Below are 20,242 nucleotides of genomic sequence, written 5' to 3'. Positions count from 1 at the left end.
ACTTGTTAATTATTTCATAAATAATAGGTTCTTGACTATGTAATTAAAACTTTGTATGTATTTTACAGGAGAAAGGAAAGACTACGAAAGATAGACTTTTGTCAGCAGTACTGGCTTCCTTGTGCAATCCTACTATCCGTCTTCGATGTACATTTCCTATTTTAAGTAACATTATGGATAGTAGCGACAGCATAAAACGACAACTTAGCCCATCTGACAATACTGGTTTATTAATGATAAATTCCACTGAAAATCATCAATATCCGATCCTGGTTGAACAGATCAGTTACAAGTCTCAAATGGAAAATTCTGGCAAAGAGACTTTAAGTTGGACATTTCGTGATGTTTTAGATAGACTGTTAGACCTAATTTTAGTGCCCGTAAAGAAAAGTCTTTGCAGAGAAAAGACACAATCACTGCCAGAATTGGTTCTTCATTGTTGCTATTTGTTAGCTCGGGTTATCGCTGAATTAGCGGCACAATCTAGTGGAAATGAAGATGAGCTTCGTGCTACCTGTGGCAGACTTATGTATACTACACCTTCGAGATTCACTCGAGTAAATCAAACAAGATCGTGGAATACTGGTAATGGTTCTCCAGATGCCATTTGTTTCTCGGTCGATCGACCGGGTATTGTTATCGCTGGCGTGGGAATCTACGGCGGTGTAGGAGTATATGATTATGAATTGGAGTTACTCGATGATGTACGTACTACTACTTTTTAAAATGAAGTGGAACAGTGAGTATCATTTGTAAACATTGCTATGTTATATGTTTTATAGCAAAATAATACGGGGAACGATCCATCACATACTCAACGATGGAGTAGCTTGGATCTAACGCGCGGTTCTTTCGGACCAGACGATTGTGTGAACGATGTAGTTGAATTAAAATTTGATAAACCTGTACCTATTAAAGAGAATGTAAAGTATGCTATCAGATTGAGGAATCGTGGTGGACGTACAAGCAATGGCGATGGTGGAATGAGCGTTGTAATAGGCCCGGATGGAACGACATTTACTTTTACAGCATGCTCTCTAAGCTTCAATGGTATGTGCTTGAATGCCATTTTTTCTACTTAAATATATTATAATACTACAAAAATGTATTATATTTATACAGGCACAACACAAACTAGAGGTCAAATACCACATATCCTTTATTACTCAAATCCACAAGACTCGGATAGTCAACACACGAGTAAAGCTATGGCCGAAGTACAAGCAAGAAAATGTACTCTTGCAATGACAGCAACGATTATTCAAAGATCCAATGAAATTCTTGCTCTGGCGAGGGAAAAGGCAGAAGAAGTGGTAGCTACTGAAGTTCTTGGGAATGCGACATTCGTGACAACTCTCTTGCCCTTGGTTATGGCTCATATAAGTCCTTTAGCCACATCAGATCCCAGAGTAAGAATAATTATTTTCTTATCATCTTAACTAGATCGGTGCAAAATTCAATTTTCACAAATCATTTTCTTCTTCAGAGTGGAGTACAGGTTCTCACGTTAATACAAGAAATGCTTCCCCATGTTGCGGCACTTAATTTACTGTCTGCAATGGGATCATCGCAAATATCGCTAGAAAGCGAAGTTCAAACGCACGCTTCTCCACCTGTTACTACTAGTCATCATTATACGTGGCTGGAAAGTGATCATCCCTACAAACCGGCTACGATATCTCATTACAAGGTTACATTCCCTGATACAGTGAAATGGTTAACCATCGAATTCACGCCAGAGTGTGGTACCGCGCAACCAGAAGATTATTTACAACTCTACATTCCAAATATAGTTTCAAATAGTCATGCAGGGTAAGTGGAGTTTCTTTACATTACGTAGTAGTTCCCGAGACAGAACATACATCAATGTTGTTTATTTTGATGTTGTTTTAGAACACATGTAAGCGTAGCAGCAGAAGATGCTCCCTTACATTGGCCTGTACTACACAAACTAAGCAATGTACAGAGTCAATGGCCTCAGAACGCGGTTGTGTTACCAGGTAAACATCGTTATTGCTTCGCTACACAGCGTACTTACGATTAACATTTTAATTAACCGCTTTATTTACTGTTCCAGGGAATGAAGTAATATTCTCATTGGAGACCGCATCGGATTATATGAAAAACGAGAGAGCAGTTACGTACGGATTTAAGTGCTTGGTTATTGGATACGACTGGATAACGTCGGGAAACGGCCTGAAAAATTTGGAAACTGAATTATCATTCCTTGGTGGAGCCTGCGCTGCTAGTCTCATGAAGAAGAATCTTGCGCTACCACCTGTGTCTAGTTCGTGTCATTACTTGTATAGTTCATGTCATTTATTTTCGGGATTTAATGTGTATCTCTACGTGCTTACAGATGAAGAAGTAGAAGAGGATTTGGAGGTGATGCAAGAAACTGCAAAGAGGATTTTCACCATGCACTCAACGTTACTTGGACGAGGATTCGCTCTGGCATCACCACCCACAGTCGCGCAGGCTCTCGACGGCGTTCTTCCATTCAGGTAAGTGCTGAAATGTAATGCTTGTTTCTGCTCGACCAGTAGTCGGTAAAGGAACGAGACTAAAAAGGATTTGGTGTCTGTTCGTATGTTGGTAACAGCAGTATTACGTTATTCAGCGAGTCTTGCATTCCATGTAACGCTCCAAAGCATTTTGTTAGTAAAATCAGATAGCCTTCGTATTATTCGACTATTTCCTTTTTAGTGTCAGTTCCCATTAAAATTCGATCGAGGTTAAATAGCCAATGCGTTAGCGAATCCATTGAAATGTAATCGTTTCCTTTTATCGAGCATAAAAGCACACGTCTGAAACGCATCCTTTGCGTATGTGTGTCACCATAGTCAACGTGTTAAGTAGTCACTTTTGTTTTTACGTTTCATCGTTTGCACACGAGCTTAAACAAAAATAGCCGATAATCGATGCGACGAAGTATCGCAAACATGACGCACGTACTCATATTTACATTGCATATAGGGTGGGAACAGGGGAATAAGGCATTAAGTTCAAAGGAAACGCGTGCAAGAATATATTTCGGGAACATTGATTAGCCATAGTCGACGTTACGTTATGCATCAGCTTCAATCTTTTATTTTCCTCTCAATGGTGCGACGTTCAATGTAAAACAAATTATACACAGTCGGCTGTCGTTATATCACAGTCTCACGATAATTACAACTAAACCGCCGTTAGAAAACTTAATCTGTCGGCAACATACGATAAACTGTACACGTATACTCACACGCGCGCGCTCGTTACGGATTTAGATCTCTCCGTGTCCTCTCGTTTTCTCGCGTCGACGCTAATTGGGCCCGTACCTTGACGAAACTCAAGGCGACGAGGCGGCGCAAAGGTTGCTTGACAATCTCGGAATTTCCGAGGACCGATTCTTCTGGTGCAGCTTGCTCGAAGGGGGCTAAAAAGAGATAACGTCGCGAAAGTCGTTACGGAACAGCAAGTGCGGCCGCATCAATAATGCATAGCTCACACGTGTGCGAGATAGCTACACATGTCGGGGACAAAGCATCGCTTGCGGTACTCGCATTGTACTTTTAAAACGCGAGACAGCCAACCTTGCTGTTAACGCGGAATGAATCGCCGCTCTCGCAAACAGCCGTTTAACTTTCCAGCTATTTCCGTGTTTCTCAGATTCCAAAACCATGAGTTCCCTTTCACTCGACCGGCAAACGCCTCCGTCGATTACTTCATCGACGATTTTTCTTTATTATCGTCGGGACCGGGGATCTTGGACGAGCGAGCTGTAATGAACATATGTTTGCATTATTCGGGTATACGTTCCGAGATTAGCAGAGGCGCGTTCGTATTTCTCCCAGTGTTCGATGTCGCGTTCCCTCTGACACGTTTATCAACGTTGGATAGTGATCGGAATGATAACAATAACAACAATTTATTGGCCAAGTCCAAAGCACATAAATAAACGTATCGCTGTAACAAAACGGTAAGGTAAATGCCCCAGTAGTTGACCATGTCCTAATAGTTAAACACTTAACTTTATTCAATTTAAGGCTTAAATTCTAATGTGTTAGGTAATCTAATTTAAAATAAAAACTAGTATCCTCAGTTTCTGGGACCTCATAATTGAAGTATCGGGATATACAGTTTTAGGTTGTTTACCTACTGGGACATTTGACATCTTAAGCGTTTAGATATTGGGACATTTACCTTAGAGTAAATTAACGGCTCCGCGAAAGGTTTGAATAATTTGAGAAAGGTAGAGTCACGGTCATAGTTTCGAACTAAATCCTTTTCTCTGTAAATAGTACGATAAAAGTCAAAAGGTTTCTCTTCCTCCACGCAGCAATCTGCTCTCCGCGTTTAAAAGTACTTCTCGACTATCGTGTCGATCGCATATATCCGTATTGTCAAGGAATGTCAGGTAATATTTTTATTGCGTTACAAGCACAATGAGAAACGCGGTTGAAGTTGAACGATCGTACAGTGGTTCTCGGTAGGTCTCGGAGTCACGGCTACCTTCTATTTCGTTCTTCCTTTTGAACGTCTCTCTAAATGGTATGCGCACGAGCTGAACGTCTCTATAGGAATGGCACTGTATTTTCAAGTGGACTGCTTGGCCCTTTTCCCTCTGAAACGTGTCTCGTTTGAAACGTTGATTCACGCGTGACGATAGCTCGATAGGCGCGCTATCGATAAACTTAAAGCGACGAAGTGCGAAAGGTCGATCCAATCGCGTATCTTACACGAGTCAGCGAGTTCTAGGATTTTCTGTTGCGTTGTTTTCCACACACTCTTTTATTCTCTTCTCTCGTTCCTTCTGGTATCTACTCGACAAAGTTCGATTCTTCACGAACGACACTGGCCCTCTTCCGAAAGCTACTTAACGATAAACTTAACTAACAACGCGCGCCGATCATCCCGTGTCCTCGATCGCGAGAAGGAAAACTTAATTGTCGAGAGGAACGTGACTGCCTTCGAAGGAGAAAAAACGGACAGGCGGTCATATGCGCGTATCGAGGCGAAACGCTATGGATAATCGACGCCCGTTCGTGATATGTAAATGGAAGCTTACAAACTGCCTTGTACTAGAGGATAGTCGGTTAAATTGAAAACAAGTGGTTCGAGATCGTGTCTCTTGTTCTATTCAGTCGCCATTACGCGACACGACTTATCGCTAATGGTACGTGAAAAACTTTGATCTCCAGCGCTCATGGAGGGGCGCGCGATCGTGTTCCACGCAACAGTTTTGCTCTATTCAGAGTTCACCGCGTTACACAAGCTGTTCAAACTGTCCTCGCAACGAGAGCTAGACGCACGTGTCGGTCACAGCCACACACCGTGTCCCTGACGAGCTTCAGAGCTTGTACACGCGAAAACGGCTCGACGTTTCGGACCACTCGAACTCTTCTTCGACCCGTGCCACGGTGGCCCTCGTCGAGCCCGAAGGCTCTCGTTACAACTCGGTGGTCAGTGGTTCCGCCTTCTCCACGATTACGTGGAACTCTGTCTCCCTATAAAGTCTGCCATCGGGCACGACCATCGTTATCCTGCTGTCGACTGGCGCCGTCGATGTGGCTGCTTCCCTCCCGATCACCCCATTCTTCTTCGACACCACGTCAGGTGCATTAGTCGGCACGCTGATCCATTTCTTCCTGCTGTTCTGACGACGCCTCCTGCAGCACCAGACGATCAGGCAGGTGAGCAGCAGTAGTAGCACGAGTAGGCCTGCGATGGCCAGGACGAAGACTAGTATAGATCCTCCGAGGGTACAGTGACGCGTTTCATACTCGACGAAGCTCATCGGCACTCCATCTATTTCGCCGTCGTTGCAGAGGAACGTTTCAGGAGCCTCGCTGATCGTGTCCTGGGGCGATAGCGTGGGCGGTATCAGGGTGTTCTGTCTGAGGTAGAACTTCGAGTAAACGTTCGTGTAATTGAGAATGTTGTTCTTCCACACGGGCAACAGCTGACAGTCGCACGGTTGGTCGACCAAGAGGTTGTCGAGCTCGATGCGGAAGCTCGTCCGGTCGAACATCATCGAGCCTTCCTCGAAAGTGGCCACGCTGTTGTTTTTGAAGATTAGATCGTGCAGGTTGCCAGTCGTAGAGGCAGGTGTTGCTCTAGCCTCAGGGTCCGATCGTATTCCGAGGAAGGCGCCCATGGAGAGGCTGCTGAAGGTGTTATTCTTCACGATCACCGCTCCCCGCGCGGTCACGTCGAAAGCCTCGCTCTCGAGGCTGTCTATAATACAATTCTGTATCGCCACTGTCCGCGGGCTCCTCACGATGAAAGCGTCACTTCTCACCGTGCCCATTCTCACGCCGTCCAGCATGAACTTGTGAAAGACTTCGATGTCGTTCATCGTTCTGCTAGGTATCTGGTCGCCAAAGCTGCCTCCGATCACGTGCAAGTAGACCACGTCGAATTTTTTGAACGCCTGTGCCTCTATGCTCTCGATCTGGCAGTTCTCCAGCCTCAGGGTGTCCGTGTGCACCAGGTTCGCGAAGGAAAAAGCGCTCAGCTGGCCGATCCTCACGTTCTCGAAGGTGATGGCCTCCACGTCCCCGCGGAATACGAAGCTGGGCATCGTGTCGATGCTGCTGTTCCTCACAGAGATCCGTGTGCGCGTGCTGCGAGGATGGAGCTCGAAGCTCTGCTTGACCAGGGTCAGATTCGCCACGTTGATCAGGTCCACCGAGCGCAGGCCGACCATCGAGGCTAAGCTCGAGTTCATCAGGATTACGGAGGAACAGTTGCTCACCACAATCCTGCTCGTGTGCGGGCTCAATCTTCTGTCACCATCTGTGGTCAGCACCAGCTCCTGAAATCAGACGCGCATCGTTATCTGACGCAGCTGTGAAACTTAATCTTCAGTAGGAACTGCTATAGGTTCGAAAGTCGAGGGGATGGAAAATTAAAAAAGAACGAACACTGTACCGGGACAAGGGGCGGCTGAATAGCTATAATTGAACGTCTAACTACCCTAATCGCAAGGCGCGCGTGCCACCGGTGTCGCGCGCTGCAACCAATTAACCTGGCCAATATTGTTATCGTAATCGCCGGCTTAACTTTCCCGTACACGTTCTCCACCGCTTCCCATTTCCAGCGGGAAACGTGGCCAACGAAAATCCTGCCTCTAACGAGATACAGTCACGGACCGCTGCGAGAGCCTTTCTCACCCATGTCGCGACATTTCGTCGTCAATGGTGGACTGTATAATTTTCTGTTCCCGTTCAGGTATCCGTTAATGCGTGTTTGCCTCGGTAATCGATCGCAATCGTCTTACCTGTACGAAGTTACCAGAGAGTCACGCTGTCGGCGTCTTTTTCTGCAGCCTTCAAACCAGATTTTCTGAACTGGCGTATCGAGGAAATGTTTCAGAAGTTCGATTGAAACGCGCCTTTCGGGGAAAGATTCTCTGATGTGAACGGAAACTTGTGAAACGTACATAGTAACTTGTAGAATATATGGGTTGGAGAGGGTGGAGGGATAGACAAACGGTTTCGCTAACTCAGGTGCAGAGCAGGGCTATTTGTAACCAGCTGCTCGCTCATTCTCCGTCTTTATTAATTCATTTGCACGCGGCAAAGAGCATCGCCGTCGGAATCGAGCGTCTGATGGCACCTGACACTCAGACCTCCTTGTTTGTTAAACAATCGATGGTGAAACGCCTCGACGCATACCTGCGCGTTCGTACCAGCGCCAGGCCGATCGAGATATCGCTCTACACATGTACGAGAGCCGAGGCCACGCGAGATTATCGCATCTTTCTCGCTAACGAAGCATCGATAACGAATCGCTTCTCGGTAAACGGTGTCGCGTTGATTTCGTCGATGGTCGGTGAGTCATCGAATGAGCGTTCTTGCGTGGCGCTTTGTCATTAAATACACCGTATAAAAGGCGTAGGTAGATACGGCTCGGTTCTTGGATCGAATCGAGAATGTGAAGTTTTAACCCTCGACTGGCATAATGTTAGTATTGTAACACGATACGATCGGTAGACTGATTGCATTGCAACAGATGATTAATGATAGTGTACAGAAAATTTGCAAGTTCCCAACTCATTAATCTCTAAATTATGCATACCTACTCAGATATTTTTTCTAGTGAAAAGTTTAGTTAGTATGAGTACACCGATACTATATCACTTAAGGGTTGAATTTCAGTTTCTCGCGAGAAACCTCTTAAGCCGTCTAACTTGCTGGACAAGCTAAGCTAGACTTGGGTGGACACAGCAGAGTAATCCTTTTGGATTTCACTAGAAGCACCGAGCTCCCGGTTAACAAAGACGTTTAAGATGCACGCGATTAGGCTTTATTAGTTCGTGGTTCGCGCGAAGGGTTTCCGAAGGCAGCCACATTAGTCGAGAGTGACGGATAGAGGCAGGAGAGAAACGGAGCCGCGTGTTTTGAATGGAATGGAAAAAAGGGAATGGATGGAAATAAAGAATAGCGGGCTACCCGTAGCGAGTCGATAAAAGCGAGACCCTTGTGCCCCTTTTTCTCAGGTACCCACGCGTTTCACCGTCTTGCCTCGTCGCGCGACCCTTCCTGTCTGTCCGACCTTTGTTCGCCCCTCATTGTTCTTGGTCAATTCCCGACACACAATCTCTAGCCATAGAAGAGAGATTACCAGCAAAAATACTTGTCTTCGCGCAACAGCTCGTTTTTCACGTCCGAACAATTACGCGAGTCGGGGAGACCCTTTCGTTTCCGTTTCTCAGAATCTCCTCCGTGTTGAACACACTTTGAACATAGTAGTGCAATCGAAAAAGAAGCATGCTAGAGTTTGGACGCGTATGAATATTTCAATACTCGCTAGCTCCCAAAACACGAATTTGCAGATCGAGAAAGGGCGCGCTGATGGCTGAACGTAAATTGCAAGGGTCGCCGTGGAGTCTGAATTTTATTTCCGCCATCCCTGGAGACACGGAGCATCGAAACGGAAAACAAACTCGCGACAAGTCTCGTGCGAGTTGAACGATGAAACGACAACGCGATATTCCTTTTTAACTGCTCGCTTTTATTCTCTGGCTCCACCTCCCGACGTCGCTTCTATGATGTGTAATTCCATCGAGCGACACCATTCTCCAGATGTCCCCACGATATGGAGAAAAGCTTCTTGATCATTTGGATCGACGGTGATCCCCGTCGGGATTCAGCACGAATGTTTCCCAATACAAGCTGTCGCGCCTCGCATTCGAGAACAATTATTAATGCTTTATCACTCGATAACACACGTCTCGAACCCTGACGTTCCGTGGAGACGCCCAGGACTTCGATTGCGAAGGCGTTGGGCACAATCATCGATTAGAGTCGCCTTAGTAGCTCTGATGAAAATATATCTGTAGAGTTCGGGGGATGGGGATTGTTTCGCTGATTTCGACGAGTTTCGTCGACTGGTGGGTCACAATTATGGCCGCTTCGCGAGATGAAAATGAAAATGAAAATGAAATCGGGGTAATGGGGAACTAAGCTGGCACCGAGAGGTTTATGGAACCGCGGTCGCCTCTGTGGAGCGTTCGAGGGTGCACAAGGGACTGAGAGGGGACAGGCGCAAAGCGGGAAGCCTCTTTTACGATCTATAAAGGATTTATGCGAAACAATTTCCGTCGAGGGGCAGATTCGTTCACGGCAACAGCGTTGCTCTCCACTCGATATTATCGTGTACTCGTGACTCTTTCGATTTATCCTCCCCCGTATTGCCTCTTTTTCATCGAACGCTGTTCTATTGAAACTTCACGGAGACTAATTGCTCAAACTTTATGGCGATTTTAGGAGATTTTTGTTAGTCTATGAAACTCCAGAATAACCTTTTGCCCTCGTTGCATGGAGAATTAACCAGTAACAAAACAATTATCGTCTGCCAGCTGACGGCCTGCTCGAATGATTGTTTCTTTGCAGAGTTTCTCTGGAGCCAGTTTCCGCGATTGGATTTTCATTTCCTGGGTATTTTCATAACCCTGTACCTTACTTTCGGTAAATGGCCGTCTCACGTTTCTCTTATGCCCGTGCTTACAGCTGTTACTTCCATGTTTTGCTCGCGTTCTTTATTTCCTTCTTTCCATCCTTATTTCATCGCCGCTCGTTATGGTGTAGCGAGCGAGTTTAAGACTGTATTCGCTAAAAGGTTTTCTCAATTATTTACGGCATCGTCAATTATTCAGCGGCCTCTGGCGCGCTTGACAACCTCGCCCACGATGAGGTCGGCCAGCGGGAGCTTTCTCCCGCGAGCAAAATATTGTCGTGCATCTGAAAAAAAAACGATTCCAAACAATTTCTAAGCGAATTTCCTTAAGCACAGTCGACGCTCGTTCCGTCTGAAGCTTCTTTTCCGTAACCGAGTCGTTCATGCTGGCTGGGGCTCGAGCGCAAAGGGTATTGTAAGCGTAATTATTTTATGTATGACTCGTTGCTAGCGGTCGCCGCTGGCTGCAATTCAAGGGGTAGATAATGGGCCTGAATAAGAAGCTCCAATGAGCTCGGCGGAAATGGAAAGGACCGGCAAAAAGATGAAGGCGTGGAGGGGGAGTCGTCCACACTCCCGATATATTCGTAGTCACAAGTTGATGGCGCGACAAATTGGCTGAGCGTGTTTGTGAAATGCCAGTTGTATTATGCGAAATCCACGGCCGTGGAACTCACAAGCTCGCTATGCATTATAGAACTCTTCGCCTCCTCTCTTTCTCGCTCCTTCCTTTTTTCGCGGCCCCCTCTCCCGTTGTTAGCGAAGATTTCCTCCCGAAACGAGTTCGCGGAACGCGGAATATATTGTACCCTTCTTTCAGCCTCGTTTCAACCCCTTTCACCCTGCAACTTGGCAGACGGCGCGAGAGGTTGTCGGTTTCCTTTACTCATTATTCACCAAGGACGTCGATTCGAATTCTCAGAAATTCCTCGGTAATTGGACGGATGTTATTGCGCGAAAGGCTCGCGAATCCACTGTAGTTCGCAAAAGGGTGGACCTTGTGCACCGTCCTTGAGATGATTGGCGCCCGAGGTTTACCTGGTCTCGCGATTTTCTGCAATCCACGCGAGATCCTCGACGCCGATGATATCCGATCCGTAACCGATCCAATCCACGACCGACCACTTCCGTTATCCGCGCACGCGACACGAGGCGCCTACGCGAGCCACTGTCGCGACGGTGTCGCGAATCCGCTGAATGGACTTCGCGGCAGCCAGACGGGAAACGTGAATTTCGCCCTTCTGTACGCGCTTAATACCTGGATCTCCCGGTACTACTTCAGCCGAGAAACCTGTCCGTAAATACCACGGGATCAACGATTTATGTAGGCTCGAGGATTGCGTAATGTCTAATCGATGCGATAGCTACTCCGATCCCCTTTTCATTGGCGACTTCGCTGGACTTAGCTGATCACCTGGTCGTCTCGAAGCGCCGCGATTTATCGGCCTGTTCCGAGCTTCTTCACTCTTTGCTTTCCATCTTGCGACAGTGACAAGAAAACGACAGCCTAGTACGCGAGTTCGACCAAGCCGATTGGTTTTCACGGCGTAACCACCGCTCCAGCTTACTTCCCGCGGTCGTTTCGTCACGGACAGGAGTTTTACGGATCGGGTTTACGGCATTGTGGACGGTGGCGTAATACACGCGTCGCTCGGAAACGCACGGACCTGTCCCGAGGGACAAAGAACGCTTTATCTTGACTCGTAACAGAGTTAGGATACCCCCAAGGGCGTCCGATAAACGTAACTTCATTGTGCGCTGAAATTCCACGGTGTAATGACGACCGAGTGGGGCCGAAAGGGGAGAATCGTGAGTTCGATCAAGACTGAATTACGCTATCAGCTGGGGTCTTTGCATTTAGAACGAGTACACTGTGGTCTGTTTCTGTGGATAGAACTTCTGTTCTGTGGCTTTCTGAACACTTTCTATGGAAACCTATTCATGTGTCTTCAACAATTCAGATGTTCTAAGAATTGTAATCTAGGGATTTCGACCACTTTCTATGTTAAACAATTTGAAAACTTGTATTTTTGAGAATTAGAGCTTGTGCTCGTTTGCAAAATTTAGAACAAGTTCAACGATTGTTCCAAAAAACGTGTTCCAAGCATTTGATTGCCGATTGAAGAGCAGTGGGGCTGGAGGATACGTGACAGCGAAAGAAAAGGCAGAAAATTGGAAGGACGCCGAGTCCTTCGAAGGGTCTTCCTCGTTCATGTGATCACGGTCCGTCAGGTGCTTCTGCCATTTTTCTCGCCGCGCAGCATTTTTCCTCGGGCGGGGCCGGTACCTGTGTGCTCGACGCAATAAATATTCGAGGGAAAAGGGCGGGAAGGGAGAGCGTCGAGAGGCAGGTGGGAGAGACGCCCTCGCTGGTCGCCTTACCTGCCTGCCAGCAATGTCTGGCCCGCGATTTGCGTAAACACGCTCTAATTTATGGCGGTTTTGCTCTGCGTGAGCACCGCCCTTGCTATTTACGCGGGAGGCCCCTGCGTGCCTCCCAAGATTAGGGCCTGCCTTGTCTTCCGTTTTTATTTTGACAACCCCTATTTGTGCTCCGTTTATTCCCCCGCAGCGACCGGGGTGGAAATCTGCTTGATCGAATCGCGCGCCACGCTCGGGACGCGATAATTCTTGCGAAGGGTATGAATTACTCCCGCCTTGCAATTTATTCGCTGAAAGTCGCGAAAGAGTACGCGGCAAGCCTGGCAGTCGGCGCAGTCTTTATCTCGGCCCGATAATTTCGAGATGGAATAATGTTCGTCCTGAACAAAGAAGATTTGTCGGACCCTGGTGTCGCATTGTCCGCGATTTTTCATGAGATAGGGACGACGGGCCGCGGTTTCTGAATGAATTCGTGGGAAAAAAGGGGGAACGAGAAGAGGGTGAAAGAGGCATCGTGGAGGGATCCAGGGTGGAGGAGGGAAACAGAGAGAGATTCGAGACGGCGATTGGCCTGGAGCGGACGGCTCTCCTGGGCCAGGGCTATGAAATGAAATCGACGAAACGAAAGGGACCGAGTTAAACGCGATAGGCTATTTCGCGTCAGACGGGGGAGAAGCTCCTTTCCCTCGGAGGGTGAACGAAGATTTAGAACGGGCTACGTAAACTGCTCACCCTACAAATTCCATTCCTAGACCTTTATTTATTTTATTCGTCGATCTTGCGCCAAGTGGATATTCGAAACGGTAGACTATTTACGTCAGTTAGTTATGTGTATAGGGAACATACCTCTCCTTCGTCTTTACAGTCGCAGGTCAGTCTGCCGTGGTGGTCGCAGAAGCAGGGAGGGTAGTCGCACCTGTTCGTCGAGTTGGTCAGGGCGCCCTTGAGTAGTCCGCTCCAAAAGAGTCCGAGGACAGCGCTTCCCAACACGAATTTCGCTGCTCCCATTTTGCGCCCTCGCTCGTGGTCCACCCTCGTCTCTGCCTCTTCACCTCCCCGTGCGTCTACTCGCTTCTTTCCAACGACTTTACGCTGAGTCGATATCAGCTGATTCTACGCCGAGCCGACCGGGATGTCGTCTCGACATGTCTGCGACTTGGATTTTCGACGAATCCAATCACACCGTCGCTCGAAACCCTCGAGGAAATCCTCTCGACAACGAAACACAATTTACACACCCTTTCGCTCGCACTGGAGGAGAACAAATCCCATGTCGTTCGACACGCCACGCAACACTATGTGATCCTGTCGGTCATATTGCCGTCAGGATCGTCACTTTTCGCGAAAAGGTCTTCGAGGCTGCTCCCGTCATTCGACCTCTCGAACGAGATCCAGTCGACTACGACATCATCCCTGTCGTTATTTTCCTTCGCTCGAGCGGAAATATCCAGCCATGTCCGTGGTGCTGCACGACACTGTCGAACATCACGTCCAGTAGGCCAGATTCCTATTCTCCGTCCGACGTTGCACACTGCCTCCGCTGTAATGACAGAAAAATAGTCAAATTTCCCGTGCACCCTTCCACCCACCCCCTCGAACGCCCCTAACGATTTCTTTTTTCGCCCAGCGATTTTTCGTCGACGTGGTCCGGCTTGATAAATCGTGCCACGACGACGTTATCTCTCCTCTGCGTATCTCTTCCATACGTATTCGCGAATCTATAGAGTGATTTTTCTAGTAGAAGATTCAAAAGCAGTGCTGACATTTAAACATTGTAACGATCTAGTTTTATATCCAGAATTTTCATTTTGCTACTTTTATTATTAGTTTACACTTAGACACAGCTGTCTACTCTGCAGGCTGAAGATAAGAAAATTGTATTGACCTCTTATGTCACAGTAAAGATCTATCGACAAGTCACATAAACAGATATGGTGCTTAGACAGTGGCACTGCATTTGACTTCTCCAGCAAAAGGATCACTTTGTATCTCCTTTTCCACGATTGCATTTTCATTTCATATTAAAAAGGACCAGCTTTCTCTTGCTACCATTCTGAATCACAGAGACGCCCGTACGCGATGGAAAATCCTGGTGATTTCCTCGTAACGACAAAGCACAATAATCTCTCGCGACAATAGCTCTCCTTCTTCGCTGTGTACCCTCGCATGACTAATTACGAACGTTTCACTGCGTTTCTCTCGCTATCGGGGACTTTGTCGCGCGTTTATCGTAGGAAGCGACCGTCGACTCGAGAGTACGATTCTCCATTAGCAGATGCTCGGAATATTCGCTCGAATAAACGGCCATGAGTTTATGCATACACGTCCTCGCGAGAGACGGGAGAGGGAACACGCGAGCGTACTCGTTTGTACGTAGCTGTCGGAAGTTTTTATTGAATTCGCCTGGAGTAATTTGCATTGGAAGGTGGGCACGCGACGCGAGACGTTCCTTCGAACAGAACCGCGCAAGTTTCTGCTCGAAGAGCAACGACGCGTGTGCACGCGGTGCAACTATACTTCATCCACTTGATACACTCCAAGTTAAACACTTTGCTCTTCGGGGAATGGCCACGGTTGCACAGTTAGTTCTTGATTGTTCGAGCACCGCCCGAAGTCCAGAATCGCGTTGCTCTCTCCCCCGAGAATGCTTCTACACCTCGATATCCCCTGGCAAATATTTCGTCCGAACGTCGAAGTTTTCAAGTCGTCGCCGATCATGTAAATCGTGGACGGAACAGTCTGTCGATCGTCTGTCTCATAACTGCGCGTTCAAATTGCTATCATCTAAGCGTTGCGTAACTCGAAAGATCAAACTGTCATGGATTCGTGACACCGAGTACCTTTCCAGTGGCCTTGTTCAGAAATTCCACGCTCCGCAGCTTGAGTTTGAGTCATTCGAGAGAAAGTATGAACGAAGTTTAAATCTGAATGGATGCTCGCTGGGATTGGGTACGCTATCGATCAAAAGTTTCGGTACAAATGCTGCTGTCATCTTGCGCAGGGTCTGAGGGCGAATGAATGCACGCTGGAGACACTGGGATAGGGAGAGAAATAGTATAGAAAATTGACGTTGATCGACGGTGCAGATAAGTGTTTTCTTCATCACTCGCGAACCTCGAGGTGTTAATATCTGACTCTATCAATAATCCAAATGGTTCCTAACAGACAGCTACGAGTAACGTGTTGCTGGCTAAATGAATTCTTCAGAAACGTTCCACCGATATGAGAGCATTGAAAGGAGGGAAATTCTTGGGCCGAAAAACTGCACTTCCGTGTCAGCGAAGATTGAAAGAATGTGAGGGTGCACGTGTGGACGGATGCAGGCGTTATCGGTCGTGACACGGGGGACGCGAATCACCCAAGACTTCCCTTTCTCCAGGCTCCTTTATGAAACGACTGTTCATTAAACCGCAATTTCGTGGCGTTCTCGGGAGCAGCTCGGCTATATCGCGCGAACGCACGTGTCGTCGACTTTTTCACAAGCATCGCGTGTCCGACAATGTGGTCGGCTTTAAATATTGCAGTGTTTAACCAACGACGCGCGATGGGAGAAAGGAGCTCGTAGTTGACGGTTCTTTGCTGCGAGAACACGGAGGCGGGCATCGATTCACGAGCGCAAGTGTGCACGGCCCAACCGGCGGTTTTTCATAAAATTTCACTGAACACAATGGAAAAAGTCACTTTGTGTCACTACTGTCGGGGAATGCACAACAGTGGCGTGCAACCGCCGTGTTGCTGCTAATTCGAAACGGTGAAACGACAAAGAAAGTCCTCCAGCGGGATGCGCCTCGCGATTTTAATGAATTAAGTTTCCATTCGTCGGAGGCGGAGGGTGGGATTAGCAAAAGCGCATCAATGGTCGTGAAAAAAGGGTACGAATGAAAGACGGCCCAATTGGAGAGACTCGGAGAGTTTTTCTTCTTGACTCCTCTCGGCTCTTAATACTTTTCAAACCTTTTTACCTATGCCCCTCGTCTACCCGCAGAGACTAAGATTCCTATGCTTTCGGTGGTGTCAAAAGTCGCAGGGGGGCGAGCAAAATGTCACGCTCCCTGATTAATCTAACGAGCACCGCGCGGTCGATTGCGTCGCTTCGACGAATTAAAAGATTTGAACGCGTCGTTACGCCGACTGACAAGATCTTCGTTAGCCTCTGTGCCGTAATAAACGTAATTATATTTACGCGTCGAGGTGCGGCGCAAAGGTGTCAGACGAGCCGCGACTGCTCAATTTTTCATTTCATTCGGTCGAACCTTTGGGGATGGCTTGAAAGCTGAACAGTCACTTCTTTTGCCTCTAATTATTACACGGCGCTATAGGGAACGCTCGCGAATAGGATAATGTCTGTGACAGTCACGTCTCTTTGTGAATACCATGTGCAATATTTCCTCGTTATAAATCCTTTGATCGCACACTATAGTCCGATATTACTTAAAATAAAAAAGTTTTACTTAGAATTTAGAAGTACTGTCACCTACATTTCTGGGAAGACTAAACTGAAGCATGAACTCGAGTTGGCCTCCAAAATGTACTCTCGCTACAATCTCGCCAGTGAGCAATGAGTCTGTATCCAGGGAACATTGTATGGTGAAAATAAAAAGAAAACGAAAAACAAAAGCGCGCGATTGGTTCTATCTTCAAATCAATATGTTTTCTTGTACATCGTATTTCCGCTCGGCATTCGCATTTTTCCCGACGCCGATCAACGCATCGAACGCGAGGGCGATCAACTGTGAGCGATTAATTGGCCACCAGCGTTCACCGACGCTGGCTTCTGGGCGACACAGTTACAACGTGACTAACGAACAAACGAACCGCGACGAGACACCGACAGAGTAGGTAGGCAGATGCGAAGGGAACAACTCCGCGTACATGCGTAACGAGAAAAACCGGACGAGTACAGAGTCGACGGTCGAATCGATGGTCAGTGTAGCAGAGAGATAAAAAGAGCGACTGGAAAGAAGGGCGGGGAGGGCGGCGAACGAGGGACAGAGTGTACACAAATTATTTGACTTCGCGAGCGAGCGATTTGCGCGGTCGGCTGATTAAACATTTCGCTTCGGTTAATTTATGCCACGTTAATGGATATATAGTATTTACTAAATACTATTTAGTCGTAAGATCACCGACGGCGAGGACAACTAGTCTACTAACTCACTTTTCTTCTATCAGAGATGTGTTTTTAGAGCGTTTCTTCGATATTGACTCGTGATTCATTTTCGAGTTTATAGCGTAGGACTCTTTTGAGGTCAACTTACAGTGGTGGATAAAAGAAAGTTTAAAAGTAAATGAAAAGAGAGGATAATTTTACAAAGGAGAGCTAGTAAAATGGTTATCTTGTTGAATGTGAAGAGTCATCCCAGAATAGACAAGTGTTACAAATATAGGATAAAGTATTAAATATACAAATTTCAGTTTCAAACTTTCTTTTGTTCACTCACTGTACATCTACATACACTGCTAGCCCAAGTCTGGTCTGACCAAAGATACGAGTAATAATCTATAAAAATCAAGGTACAGCGAATATATCTATGATCGTATAACGAGGAAATACTGTCCTCTAACTAATTCCAAGATATGATGATCCTAAAAACGAGCCCATAGCGACTGTGCATGTATTCAATTTTCCTTTTTCGTCTTTCGACACATGAGTAAATCGCTTGCCCCGTCATTTCCCCCGAGACAGTCTAACACTGTCGTTCACGCGTGTCCACGAGCTCGCGACACACGCCCACGCACGCCTCCCTAACCGGAATACGTATTTGACGCAAGGTGGATGTTATTTTAGACGAGTCCCGTCCTAAGGCTGCTCGCCCCAGTCGACTCCAACCCTCGGCGTTCGTCTTTATTTCGCCTCACGAACTCTTATCTTCCCTCCACGGTTATCGGTTGTGCCGACTTCTGTGAACGGTAAAGCGGTCGCAATTTTCAGACGGGCGATAACAGTAAACGGGTACAGCCACCCTTTCCCTCGTCCGATCGAGGGGCGAAACTTCCTTACGCGGGGGATTAAGATCGGATATCTCTGGAGGTCGAACTCTCCCCGTTAGCTCGTGGGACAACGCTTAATCCCGCAATCACGGCGAGCTTTTGTTCCGATACATCGCGGTCTGGTCGATTAATCGTCTCGAGAAAAAGAGAAGCTCCTTCGTTCTTCGGGAATACGTTCTCCCAGGGAATTCGAGGCGAACAGAATCCTGGGTTTTTCTTAAAGGAGAGGATGCAGCGATATTACTTTTTCTAATAGCTCCACTGGTCTTGACAGTGAAATCAATTTATAGATATGCCTGCTGGGTGATAGAGAAAATGATTCATCTCGATATTTCGTGGCTATCCTATTAAACTGCAATCTACAGTGACGATACGACTTCATCGAATGCGTTAATCCATGATAAGCAGTGTAACAGTTACTGCTCTCGAATTGACCCATTTTAATTGTTGCTCGATTCGAGTATCCCGAACACGGATTTCCCGATCGGGCATTTATTTATGTGATCAGAGAGAGATAGGTACCTATGTGTAGCGATTGTTATTTTTATTTGCGCAAGCTTGTCGATCAGTTATGCTCTCACACGAATTGTCACGCGCGAGCGTTCGGCCAAAGTCAATTTGTCGAGCCAGCGCTTCTCGTTTTCGGATCGCCGAAAGGTCAGGATGCACAGTCGCTTCTGCGAAAAAGTTTCCGCTGATGGTCAACGACGCGAGAAGATAAACAGAAACTCCGAATGTCAGTGGGAATCGGGACATGTAACGACTGATCGAAAATCGATCGTGGCCTTCGATACTCGCAGCTGCAGCCACGGGAGAAGAATTCCGCTAGAGCGGTCCCGAGTGGATCGACAGCTGCGTGCCTCTTGGCGTGTCTGGTGCGAACAATTACGATATGTCGACGTCGTTCTATTTACGGCCTGTCACGAAATTATCTTAACGCTTCGTGGCTTCCGTGGCGCTAGAAAACGCCGTGAAGGGAGGCGACACCGACAATGGGTGGTTAATTTAATTGACGCTCCTGTTTGGGAGCAGGTTTCACGAGGAGCTGATGGGCAGAAGAGACGCACGCACGCGGCCACACGCACGGCTGCATGCCACGTGGGAAATCATGCGTTACACCGACGTCTATCTGACACCGATCTACTCGCTATCTACGCGTAATCGACTGTCGCGGGCTGCTTCGGTGGTCGGAGGTCGAGATAACGCCGGGCCCGATCGCGATCGTCGCTACGTCGTTCCCGCAAGCGAACAGGCACACCCACTGTTCGCATCTTGGGACTAATCCGAGAAGAACGTGTTTCGCGTGGCATCGGTGTCGAGGGACAGTTATGCAACCATCTTTCGAGGATGTTCGGTGCTCGGCGATGGAAGGTCAAACGTTTCTCTCGCGATCGTCGAGAGATCGGTCGCCTCTGTAACCTTTGCGTCGCGTGATCCACCAGTGAACTTTCCGCCGCTACTTCGGGACCATTGCACTTTCTCGAATCCAACAGGGATTTCTACTGTGTTTCTTGGTTTTTTATTCAGTCGAGTGGTAACCAAACACTGTTATTCGAAATCGCGTGGAATGATCTGAGGGGGAGAATATAAATGAGGGTAGGTCACGATGTGGAAAAGGAGTATGCGTACGCGAGATAAGCTTTACCTCGATGTCTTGACCCGATATACTCGCGACGCGGCGCTGACGACGCGCGAACAGCAACTGGCCGCCTTTCGAATTCGCGGCTGGTTTGCACCTCGACGTCGGTTATCGCGCGACACGAGTATCCCCTCCAACTTCGACTCTCCCACTATCGGTCTCCGTTTCTCCCTCTCTGCGAGTCTCTCCCGTTTTCTCACATGGCAAACTATATCCCCACCGAGCAAGGTAGAGTTTCCCTCCCTCGCGCGCTTTTCAGTCGGTCTTACGCCGCTCTGGAGCGCGCGT

General features: G+C 47.5%; 2 protein-coding genes and 1 long non-coding RNA gene across 6 annotated transcripts in view; 1 reads left to right on the top strand and 2 right to left on the bottom strand.

Annotated features, from left to right (window-relative positions):
* Hiw (MYC binding protein highwire) overlaps window positions 1-20,242 on the top strand; it is a 224,811-nt gene that overhangs the window by 6,689 nt on the left and 197,880 nt on the right. Inside the window, exons 23-29 of the mRNA XM_076389373.1 lie at window positions 69-704; window positions 783-1,050; window positions 1,123-1,409; window positions 1,487-1,812; window positions 1,894-2,000; window positions 2,078-2,287; window positions 2,360-2,504. Coding sequence (XP_076245488.1) covers window positions 69-704; window positions 783-1,050; window positions 1,123-1,409; window positions 1,487-1,812; window positions 1,894-2,000; window positions 2,078-2,287; window positions 2,360-2,504 — 1,979 coding nt within the window. The remainder of the gene's footprint in view (window positions 1-68; window positions 705-782; window positions 1,051-1,122; window positions 1,410-1,486; window positions 1,813-1,893; window positions 2,001-2,077; window positions 2,288-2,359; window positions 2,505-20,242) is intronic.
* Window positions 5,306-13,580, bottom strand: LOC143185954 (uncharacterized). Of its 2 annotated transcripts, none has more exons than XM_076389297.1 (2): window positions 7,262-7,370; window positions 5,306-6,796 (listed from the first exon to the last, which is right to left on the bottom strand). In XM_076389297.1, exon 2 carries the CDS (start codon window positions 6,707-6,709, stop codon window positions 5,429-5,431), a length of 1,281 nt encoding a protein of 426 aa, XP_076245412.1. In that variant the 5' UTR covers window positions 6,710-6,796; window positions 7,262-7,370; the 3' UTR covers window positions 5,306-5,428. The 2 variants fall into 2 exon arrangements, with proteins under 2 accessions (XP_076245412.1, XP_076245406.1); XM_076389291.1 differs by lacking the exon at window positions 7,262-7,370 and adding an exon at window positions 13,171-13,580 and having other exon boundaries at window positions 5,318-6,796.
* Window positions 13,604-20,025, bottom strand: LOC143185977 (uncharacterized). 3 transcript variants are annotated; one of them, XR_013002974.1, is made up of 3 exons: window positions 19,735-19,779; window positions 15,165-15,358; window positions 13,604-13,864 (listed from the first exon to the last, which is right to left on the bottom strand). It is a non-coding gene; the product is annotated as an uncharacterized LOC143185977 (long non-coding RNA). The 3 variants fall into 3 exon arrangements; XR_013002975.1 differs by lacking the exon at window positions 19,735-19,779 and having other exon boundaries at window positions 15,165-15,382; XR_013002976.1 differs by lacking the exons at window positions 15,165-15,358; window positions 19,735-19,779 and adding an exon at window positions 19,961-20,025 and having other exon boundaries at window positions 13,752-13,864.

This window comes from Calliopsis andreniformis, chromosome 2 (genome assembly GCF_051401765.1).
Source record: "Calliopsis andreniformis isolate RMS-2024a chromosome 2, iyCalAndr_principal, whole genome shotgun sequence".
NCBI lineage: Eukaryota > Metazoa > Arthropoda > Insecta > Hymenoptera > Andrenidae > Calliopsis > Calliopsis andreniformis.
The sequence above is the reverse complement of the archived record's forward strand: the minus strand, read 5'-3'. Positions and strand labels throughout refer to the sequence as shown.

What these genes read in the sequence shown, in the direction of transcription:
- LOC143185954 (XM_076389291.1), bottom strand. Translation starts at nt 13,332, where the DNA reads ATGGGAGCAGCGAAATTCGTGTTGGGAAGCGCTGTCCTCGGACTCTTT. An exon ending in ACTGTAAAGACGAAGGAGAG is followed by an intron (nt 6,797 to 13,170) that starts GTATGTTCCCTA and finishes GTCTGATTTCAG; the next exon opens with GAGCTGGTGCTGACCACAGA.